The 11,469-nt window shown below is 38.4% G+C and overlaps 1 protein-coding gene across 1 annotated transcript in view; it reads right to left on the bottom strand.

Moving 5' to 3' along the window:
- Positions 1-6,506: 6,506 nt before the first annotated feature.
- Positions 6,507-11,469, bottom strand: part of ZNF277 (zinc finger protein 277) — a 57,086-nt gene continuing 52,123 nt past the window's right edge. The window contains exon 12 of the mRNA XM_071552420.1: positions 6,507-11,350. Coding sequence (XP_071408521.1) covers positions 11,158-11,350 — 193 coding nt within the window. The 3' untranslated portion in view covers positions 6,507-11,157. The remainder of the gene's footprint in view (positions 11,351-11,469) is intronic.

Raw genomic sequence — 11,469 nt, 5'->3', positions numbered from 1 at the left:
GAGTGTGGGTTGAAGAGCACTGTTCGGAAGTTAGTATGCAGAAAGAAATAGGAAAAAAAGTGTTTTTTTTCCTTTAATGTAGTATTTTCCCCAATACTTCTTTCTTCATAAACAAACAGTCCTATAAGTAAATTCATCTTTTTCACCTTCAAGTGTAGAAAAAGGCTATAATTAATCTTCTTTTCCAACTCTTGCAATACATTCAGTAAGCTCTCTAGAGAAGAGAACTTATTATTTTCTCTTTATGTTTGTGGGTTAATTTATCCCTTAATATAAAATACTGACAAAGTGGTATGTATGGAAAACCTGATTAGAATAGGATAAGCTTTGTATTAAAAGAGACGGCTGAACACCGTTTATAGAAAAAGGCTTTTTAGAAAGATTCAAGTAGATTAGGCTGATAAATAGATTTTGTATTTTTGAGACTCTCAAAATTTGCTCTGCAAGAAAACTTGCTGAGCAAATTGTTGCAATGCATGAAGGACAGTGATATTGAAGACACTACCTTGAACGAGGGACTTAATTTCCATGATTTTCTGTAAACTGGCCAGTAAAGACAACAGTGTTACTCTATAATATTGTGTGTGGCTGCTTTTGCCCTTCTTTTTGCAGTTTTATCTAGTGCAACTGCATTTCTGTCTTACTTTATCCCCCAGTTCTTTCACTACAAAACCCCAAGTGCTAATACAGAAATTGTGGGTGGCAAGCTTCTTAGGCTGGAATAAACTGCCTTTCTAATGCAAAGGCACAAATATCATGAGATTTTCAATTTCCTTTAATTTCCCAGAGCAGCAAATGCAGCTGCTCGGCCTTGTATGCCCTTCTTAGATTGCCTGACCTGCATGAAACTGCATTATGTTCAAGCAAGCTTGAGAGAGACTGTCTGATATGTGTGTCCTCACAAAAATGAGATGAGTGGTCCATGGGGCTAGTGGCGGAAAAAGAACTACCAGAAGAGAATGTATGTGCTTTGTTTACTAGTCTGAGTAAAAATACAAGTATTCACTAAAAGCATTCTCAAACCCTCAAATCAACTGACTGTTTTAAGAAAACATTTTGGATGGAATCAGAGACACTAGAATTTATTCACAGGACATTAATTACAAAATATAAAAATGCTTGACACTAAAAAGAGTTTGGCTGATGGCACAAGCTCCAAACTGCTTCCCCCAGTAAGTATACACTTGTGGTGAACCCCTGCATGCTCTCTCTGCACTTGTTGCCTGCAGAAACCACCTTAGAAAGGGGCAGTTCAGGTTCCACATACCTTTCAGATACTAGCAGATCACTGAAAACCAGTGAATGTGCACAGTGAATGTGCACAGTGATTAAGGTTCTGAAATTAATCTTCTAGAAGTCAGGAGATACCTCCAGACCAATTGTCAGATGTTACAAACTTTCAGCTTCTGAATGCAACTGAATGTCCTTTGAGAAAAGGAGCAAAAGATACAATCAATAATGCACAGAAAATAATGAAGAAAAGACCATCAGATGTATCAGTGATTCAAAAATCACTTGAGCCCTTCTTTAGTATTACTGAACTGAACTGCTTGCAGAATCATTTCAGTTCAGTGATCCCAACTGGTATCTGTATGAACGTTTACTTCACTTAAGAAAAAAAGGCAATGTCGCATGAACAATGAGATGAAGCACTGGACAACCGGGCAGAGAGGATTTCAGCCCCACAGCCCTTCCTGTCCTTTCGCTCAGCCATATACCTCCTGTAGTCTATGTGTAACTTTTACATGCCAGAACGTACCTTTTCATAAAACTTGCTACTCCTAAACCAGAAACTGGGACACAGTCCCTTCCTTTCTTCTGGACGTCCTAAATCTGTGGTTTCCAGGCAGGTGCTTCAGTGGCTGCTTCCAAAGTGACTTCCAAAGAAAAGCAAATAAGGTATCTGGCACGTGTGACTCATAAGTTTCTGAGGTGTCTGTGCCTCCTGAAAAAACAGGGTTGAATATTCCTTCTCTGTGCTCTTCCTGTAATCCCAGAAGTTGCCACATTTCAATCTTTCTACTTCAGTGGTAGTGTTTTTTCCCAGCTCAGGTAGAACTTGCCCTGCATGACAAGCAATGTTTGCTGTCAAAACATCACCTCTAATTTTTTCATAGGAAGCTTGTAGCATGTTGTATGGAACCAGCAGTTTTTTCTACATTTCTTTCAATGTGTTAAGTGACAGTAATGGATGCTGAGCCTAAAGCAGTCAACTTTCTAAAGGTGAGGTAGTTTGCAATCTGTCACTGCTGACAAAACCAATTTCAAATAGGAACAGAAATGCTGCACAGAAAAGGACAGGAGGGACCTCAGCAGTTTGTTAATCTAATAATGGCAAACTTGTGGCAGTTGTGTGCTTTTTACTTCTGTAGCAATTACCTGAAGGACTTGAGGAAGTTAAACATTATTGACACCAAAAAGCTGTCCCGAGCTCCAGATTGAGGCTTATTATCACACTGTAGCAGTGTAGTGCCATAACTGAGCTAGTGCTAAAGCAAGACAGCTCCGGTCACTGCTCTGTGCCGCTGCTTGTCTGTGCTGACGTACATTTCTTCCACTCATGTATGGAGACCGTGGGGCCTTCACAAGTAGCTCGTGTAGCAACTTGTAGGTACCTGCCCTTGCCATGAAATAGAATCCTGAGCTGCTACCTGCATTCTATACCTAGTCCATAGGGCCAAGCAAACCAAAACAAAGCCCAATCAGGATAGGAATCAGGGAGCCAGCAAGAGATGCTTGCATCCTTGCTCTCTGGTGTATAATTCCCTGAATAAAGCCTGCAGAAATTCCATCCAAGTGAGATATGGAGCTCACAGTCTCCCCTGGATGTTGTGTTCATCTGGTTTTGAATTATTGAAAGGTGTTCATTCCCTGCTTTCATGCTGTGGGAGGAATTGCTCTCTAAGAGGCTAGTTGGTACAGATGCACAGAGAGCAGGGATTTGGTCTGGCATCTTCCTCTGCCTAAAACTGTTCCAAGCATCTTTTGTACAGGCAGCCGCACCTTAAACATTTTTAAGTCTTGTGGATGTTTGTCACAGAAGAGAAAGGCCAGTGGAAGAATGTGGCACCAAAACAGGCACAGGTCTAAAGACCCATGCTGAGGGCAGTCAGCCCCCAAGGAGCAATCCCTGCTTCAGTGAATAGCATAAAATCCATAGACAAGCAGTCACTGGAGTAAAAGCCAATCATTTGAACTGGGACCATTCTGCTTAACTCAGTTTTAAAGCACCCAAGTCCTTAGTTGGATTTAACCATGAAATTCAGAAATTTCACTGAAAATTAATCTGTACACATGTATGAACTTCCATATCAGCAGTCACTGGGCAAAGAAAATTCAGTAAGTAGCGCTCTGGTTGTGTTTTTAGCTGGCACATTAGCTATTGCCCTCAAGGGAAAGGAGGGATTAAAGAAATCTGGGGCCTGATAGTGAACCATCTGCCTGCAACTGCCTACTTGACCTGATGAGGCAGGGATAAAAATGTGTGTTCCGCCTCAAAACAGAAAAGGAGGAATAAAACAGTGTGCTCATGGAAGAACTCAGAGGGGTTTTTCATTCTTCTGGCTCTCCTTGGATGATGGGGAGGTCATAACCCTCCACCAGCACAGGAAAAGGAGAATTTTGGACCAGGTAAGTTGCCAGCTGGCTGCAGAGCAGGATGGGACTGGTGTCACCGACCTGCTGGAAACAGAGGGGAGAAAATTAACTGGTGTCTTTCCTCTGTGATTTTAGAAGCACTTATGTGCCTCTTTGTCATAAAAACAGGCACTGCTCACTAGAAAAAATTCTTATAGCATGACTTACTTGCAGTTCCTGGTTGTAGAAGTGAGCAACAGGAGTGAATACATAGGGTGACTGAATCTCACAGCTACTCCTGGAAACTCCCACTGAAATCAGGGGTAACCAAGGATCCTCAATATTTCTGGGGAGGTTTGAGACATCAGGTCTCATTGGAGGGCAGGAGATGAAGGAAAATCTCTGGGAAGGACTGATTAGGGCTGAGTAGTTTTACCACTGTTGTTCTGTATTGATCCTTGGTATTCAAGTATAAACAAGTTACACCTACTTTGTAAACACGCCTTCTAATAATTTCTATGTGCTAAGTATTCTTCATATCTGCCATTCCTGAAGACTAAGTTTTAATTTCAATAAACAAATAAAAAATTACATTCAGATTTTTGCAAGATTTCTGATTATTCTAGAAAAAATGCATTATTGGCATGCCTTTGACATTTTAAGAAATCCTGCATCTCAAGCTGCACCACCATTACATTGCTTCTGCCTTTTCTTAAATTCAGTTTCCAGGTTTTAAACCTCCTATCTTCCACACAAAGTGAGACAAAAATAAATAAGTAAAAATATAAGAAAACAAAAATAGAGTTAAAGAAGCTAAAGGCTATTTTAATTCAGTCACCAAAAATGAGATTTATTGGACCCCTTTGTAAACGGATGGCTGCCTTATCACCATGTGTCTCAGATATGACCAATTGCTATCTAAATTCAGAGGGGCAAGCAGCCATTCTAAACAATTGGACAAAAAGATCAAATCTCTTGAATGGCTATAGCTTTCATAGAGGCAGACACAAAAATTTCTGTAAATAAAAGAATGAAATACTAATTGGTTCCTTGAAGTTAGAAAAAAAAATCCATATTTCCTTTACTATTTGTAGCCATCAGAACATTAATTCACAGCCTGCAAAACAGGTGACACCAGTCATCTGTTTATATTATGCTCATATATTGCTATGCCAAATAGATTAGTACACACGTTATCAATATTGACTTCATAAAAGCTCTTTTGCAAGACAAGTAGTGTTAACTACTGCTTTTTACAGATCATTTCATGTACATGCAGAAAACATTTTCTTGCATTCTACTTCATGACTAGAGAACACCAACAACATTTAACAGGTCTAACTAGCTTCCCCTGCCTCTGCAAAGCCCTTATTCTGCTTAGGAGGTGTTCTGCACATGTACTAAGTTCTGCTAAATCCCTAGCCTGAATAATATTGGAATAATATTTATTCTAGCTTTTAGATGATGTACTGATATCTCATTCAGTTACTCGGCTTCATCTGCAACTGCCCCTTCCACTTAGATGCCAGTTTGATCCTTTGATTTTCTCAGCTCTGATTTTGGCCAATGATGCCCCGATATGTTGAGCTTAATATTTTATTAAAATAGAAAATTCTTGTTAGTATTCCTGCCATCATCTTTCTTAATTTTTCCTTTCCAGCCTTTGCTGTCACTCTGAAAGTCAGTGCAAATTTCCACTTCATGTTCCAGGAGAGTTCTTCATCCCTCCTGTATTGTCACCACAGCTTGTTATCCAGTTTTCTTTTTCCATCTTATTTTTAAGGCAGTACTTGGGGCATAATTTTTGCAGCTTCCTTTCTCCTAGTCCCACAGCCCTTTATTTCTTTTTCAGGTTGCCTTTCAGCTGCTGACTTTGTCATCCCATGGGAGGAGAACCAGAGTCTGAGCTTACTCTGAAGATGACTCCTGTGAGCCTGCAAGGTAAATCTGACTGAAGACTGGGAGGTGCCTGGGGTAATGGAAGGTATGGTGGCAGAGAAAGAGATGACAAAACAGTGGGAACAAGAGAGGCCAGAGTCTAGGACTGTACTATTTTTAATCAGCACGAAGTCCAAAAGAAATCTAGTGAATAAACACTGACACATATGTAAGGAATTATTTTTATCAGATGAAAACAAAACTAATAGCAGAAAATCTTTGCTTGAGAGGATGCTGACATTCATTTTAGATATTGATTGGGATCCTATCTAACTGGTTTCAAACCAATCATTAGGGGCATTTAGACAACTTTCCCAGTGGCATCAGATCTATTCGGAAGCAGCAGGAACAACATCTCCTTGATCTTTAAAGATCCCTAGGGACAATCCAGCATGAATGGAGAAATGGTTCACACTGTTCCATTGAAGTCTCTACCACACTTAAGAGGGTGAAGGGTCACTGAGAGCACTCTGGTACTGCTGCAGGTGTAAACTGCCACCTGATGAAAGTATCTAAAAGATTTTTTCCCAGTCCAAATATAATGGGTCATACAGAAGATATCAGGGGTTCTTTTAATAAAGATTTTTCAATGGATTCCCAATATTCTCTGTGCAAGGAAAAGAGAAAGAAATTAAGGATCAGGCTTCAAGTTCGGTGGGTTGTTTTTTTCACACTTTATGTCTACAGAAACAGTACCAACTTTACTAAGTGATCAGTCCTTGCACAGATTGCTTACCTGAAATGTAGCCTGTTTGTCTGAGGGCTTCAATGCAAATTAAAAAACTCAGGCCTCTGGTTAAGATGAGAATATGAACAAAAGTACCATTGCAGTAACTTTTGATAAGAAAATCTCACCCAATGTCTCAGTTTAAAAGAAAACCCAAGATGTCTATCAAGGAAAGTGAAGAACCCTTCTGGACTAAGAGGGGGCCTCTCCCAGAAGACCATCACAACCTTTGAAATTAAGAGATTTTAACCAGATAATGTAGAGGAAAAAAAAGGATAAAAATTCTTTATTACAAATATATATATATGTATAACCAAAAGAAAATAAAAACCAGAACAGAACAAACGGTGACACCATAACCTAAACCTTCAAACAAATCAAGTCCTCTCTCTTCCCCTTCAGTGCAATTATATTTACAGAGAGCAGGAGGCGATGCTGTGCCTGAGGAGGCAGTGGCTGTGATGACCCACGGGCTCCAGCAAGGCAAAGATGGAGGGTAGGGAGAGGTGCTGGTTCCGAAAGCTCACATGGGAATGGTGACCAGAAGGGACAGGCTGAAATCTCTCGCGTGGGCAGCGTAAAGACCTTCTCATTGTCCTTTGTCCTAAAGCATTGCAGGTTGGGTTAGCAACTCCTCTGCAGGTGGCATCAGCCCTCAAGGAGTCTGCAGTGAATCCAGGCAGTGGCGACTGTCGTCTCCAAAGAATGGCACAGGGCGCATGGAGTGGGGGCCGAGCCAGGGGAACCCCCTTCCAATGCTTCCACCAGCTCAGAAAACGGTGGCTGGCACATCAAGCAGCTGGAGAAGTGCGGCAAAAACCTGGAAACCTCTCTCCCTTTCCACCTCCCCTCAATCTTCTCCCCAGCCATCATGTTGGAATGCAAAACTATCAGCCATCCCTTTGTTTAGCCTTTGGATACTTAGATGGCTCTGGGAGCAGGTAGTGGGTGGCTGGGCTTCAACTAGCCATCCGTGCTGGGCTTCAACTCCCAAACTGCTATATTGGTAAGGGACAGAAAATAAAATGCTATGAAAGATTTTGAAACTATAACACTCAAGAATCCACTCCAACAACAAGAAAAGTCTTGCCTTAATCAGAAACTTTCCTATGCTGAAGGAAAGGCAAGTAAATGCAGTAACACAAACTTAACGGAATCATAAGAAATCTTATCTACTTCACATGTGCATAGTGTACGAAGAAAATATTAAACCTTCACTCGAAAAGTCCTTAGAGAGCTAGGATTTTAACTAGAGACTTTATAAAGCAATGGAACAACTAAATGAATTAAAGGATGCACAGTATTTTGCAATATATTTTCTTTTTTAATCCTGGCAAACTCATGGATTTATATGTTTCAAGGCTAGAGCAGACTCGCATGAACCTCTCTAATTGTGAGAACCATGGCTACTCTATGATATGCAGTGATTTTTTTTCTTACAGAAAAACAATCTTCCTTAGTATGCAACTGAACACTTGGAAGATCGGTAATGTGACTGAAAGCAGAGGACCTTTTACAAAATATTCATTCTCTACTTGAAAACCTCTGGTGAGTACAAATCAGATATACTCTGAAAACGTGATTCAGAAGTTAACTCTTAATTTTAAAAAAGGGTTTTTTTACATTCCTTTTTGGGAATATAACCCCAAAATTAAGTTTCTTCTTCTTGCATGAGTAACTCTTTTGACTGTCACCTTTTGAACTAATTATTTTAAATATGAAAGCCTGACTAATACAGATAAGCTGCATCCGTACATTGGAATCCTGCCTTCTATGTGCCTTTTTTCCTGGCCGTTGTTATTCTATAAACACAGTCTTGCTGTTTAGGAAACTGAGGCAGAGGGAAGTAACAATCTTTGTCAAAGGATGCACGGCAAGTCACTGTCTGTAAAAATACAGGAGGTCAGCATCGCTACACATTCAGGATGCTTCTTCACAAATGGCAAGCTCCAGCCTTGCTTGTTTGCTCTTTATTTCACCTATATTCAAACAAATGTATCATTTTATTAAAACAAGTCAAATATTTGTCAAGATGCTTAACAAGATTTCTGTAATTGAAGACAGATATGTATCATAAAATAAGAAAACGACCTCAATACAATTGAAAGTTTAATGCTAAGATGACCTAAAGGTTAAAGCAGTGCTCAGCTCTGCCAAGCTGTGCAGGCAGTTTACAAAGACAGACTCTCTAATGAGCAATTAGAGCAATTCCTGCATTATTTATTCCTATTTTGTTCTGATATTTCCAGAGACCACAGAAATAAAAAGTAAGTCTCCTAACACTCAATAAAGCTGTGGCTGGAGGTTGTGCATGTAATTATTCTGAGGGAGTTCGCTATATCCTCATGTGATGTGATGTGATGTGACACATAAATGCCTTTCATGACCCTCTCAGAATTTGAAATTTTGAAGCATTTTTTATATTAAAGAATCACATTTGCAGCTTACCACTATTCAGGTGCTTAGCAGTATTAACAGACGTCTGTCACTGGCAGTTCTTTAGGGTGAGCTGAATGACTCTATGATCCTTAGGCTACATTTATTGATTATATGGAAGGTTAGACATTAGACTCATGTAATCTATGTATCGTCAGCTTTTCAGTCTCAGGATAGTAAACCAGATGGAGAGAACTGTGTTCCAAGGAACATTTGCTGGAGAAAAATTCTTTTATTTCTATCTAAATTTGTTAAAACACAACTGATGTATTTTTAGTTGTAAACAGCCTAAATCTCCCTGCTCTTCTTATGGATAAAGTGAATTTATTAGGCATGTAAAATATCAAATGTATATTCAACTATGAGTTCAATTATGTGCTAATTCTTTAAAATAGTCACCTTGTCTGTATCTTCATGAGCAAGAATTTGGCAAAAGTTACAAAATCAAATTCAAGAAGCAACTAAAATTTTCACTGGTAAAACAAGTCAAATTGAGCATGGCTTAGTAGCAGAAAACTTCCAATAGAAAGGGGAAAAAACACTAGAAAGAACAGCACATTCAGTGCTCATGGAGAAATTAATTTTACATGCAACCACTGCCGCACGTAGTATTTCTACAGCAGCTGATTTTAATGAATATCACATGGAAGCAATAATTCATTCTAGGGTTACAAACTACCTGTTCCATGTGAAAGTTGTTATCTTACGAAGTTTGACATACCTGGCTAGGAGGAAATATTATTTTAAGAATTGTGCATTGGACTCAAACTGGTGTAGATGTTTTCATACTAATTAGCAGCCCCCATTCCCCTGATCTCACTCTCTCAAGAAATTTGACAACCCCAACTCTGTCTACTCCATGACTTACTGCATTGTTGTATTATTTTTGTTGTAATGTTTCAAAAATGCTCTTCTATTAGAAGACCATATTTGCTCTTTTATCAGCTGAGCCTATACACTGTATGCAGTCCCCATGTCCCCTACTTGTGACAAAAAGATAACTTCAATTTTAAAACAGGTAAGAGTATAAGAATGCCCAGGGAAAATTGCAGGCATTATATGAACAAACAAGTATGCTCCAGCAAATCATCAATTAGAAACATCATTGTGCAAATGAAAATGCTCAGTTTTTACACTACAAACTGTACCCAACTCTGTGAACCTACAAAGAGTTAAACCTACTTTGTTGCTCGCTGTTCATACCTGAATAACAAGTTCAACCCTAATCTGATTCCTCATGTTCCTTGTATTTTCAATGGACAGTTATACACTGCTGATAAATTTTTCCTAAGTCCCTTCTTCTCTTAACTCAAAATAGACAACCAATCCATGTTATTTACATAATTTTTCTTTATTCTCTTAATTCTACAGAGGTAAATTGCTGTTTCAAATTGCTCTTAGAACCAGGGATACCAGTAATTTCATATTGCTGACATTATTTTCATTTTGTAGGGATTTGAGTGACTCAGCATCACATTCTTTATCATTAGGAAATACTGTGTAATTTCACTTTATGATATATCAGTAAAATTTTATATTTCCATTATTGTGCCCTTCTGAGATGGGCTTGCCATAAAACTCATTTGTGTGCTGCTGCCATAGTTCTCTTGCCGATTTTTCCATTGCTCAACACACTTATCATTAATATAAACCCCATTAACTCTTACTCCTACCTCAGACAAGAATCTGACTGAAAAGCAAAGACTGGAATCAGTTTTATTTGGATTAATGGATTTAATGTCTTTGCAATCCCCTAAGTCATTCTTTTACATCTCAGTTCATGACCATACACAAGAAGTCTACTTTAAATTCTTTGGATTTTTGATGCAACCATTATTGCAATTGTTCCTATGCGTTTTTAGGCTTCAGATTGGCAACTTCCCATGCAGTCAGGTATCCATGGTCCAGCCAGAGCTTTAGTGATGTTTCTGAGCTAGTTTTCAGAGCAGGCACCATATATCTTATATATTGATGATAAATAACAGAGATATGCAGATCTGTTTTTGCTTTGTAGAAGGCATAAGGTTAAAAATAGCAGAATTCACTTTACTTAACAGACCAAGAATTAAATTTTCCATTTGCTCCCTAACAGCAATAACACACTGAAGATTCACTCATTGGCTCATATATCAAGACACATTGTCTAAATCGTTCATGCCTTTCACAGGATGGCCTTAAAACAGAACTCTGATTCTGATTAATTGAGAAAAAAAATTTAAAAATATTAAAAATTTGTAAATAATACAAACAGTATTTGAAGAGCCAAACAGAAAATGTAGGATTCAATTTTAAAATAAAGCTAAAATTTAAAAGAAGATAAATCAACAAAGTTAAAACTTAAAATTTTATTTAGCATTCACTTTCTAATATTTGTCCAGTGATAACAACATCTGTGAGTTAAACTGTATTCCGATATTAATGAAAGAATGTTTTCTTTTTTTTGTCTTGCAGAAGAAGCACTAAAGTTCAGCAACTGTACTTCAAAATTTCTCCTGACTCTTGTTGTTTTTACACAGGAGCTGGTTTAAAACACTGCTCTGTTTGAGAGCTTTTAGACTGGATATATCTTCACTTACAACCGGAACTTCTTCACTTTGATCCCCAGTTATCACATCTTCACTGTCTGACAGTGTACACAGGAGTGTATCATTTTCATAGGTAGGAAAATAATACCTGAAAGCAACAATACATAATTACAAGATAGTCACATATTTTGTTTGAGAAGTTGAGATTAGATTTTTAAATGAGATTTGAATTTTAAAAAAGGAAAAATGAGCAAGTCTGGAATGACA

The sequence above is a fragment of the Pithys albifrons genome, chromosome 3 (assembly GCF_047495875.1).
Source record: "Pithys albifrons albifrons isolate INPA30051 chromosome 3, PitAlb_v1, whole genome shotgun sequence".
In the NCBI taxonomy this organism is placed as follows: Eukaryota; Metazoa; Chordata; class Aves; order Passeriformes; family Thamnophilidae; genus Pithys; species Pithys albifrons.
This window is presented reverse-complemented; position numbering and strand designations above follow the sequence as displayed.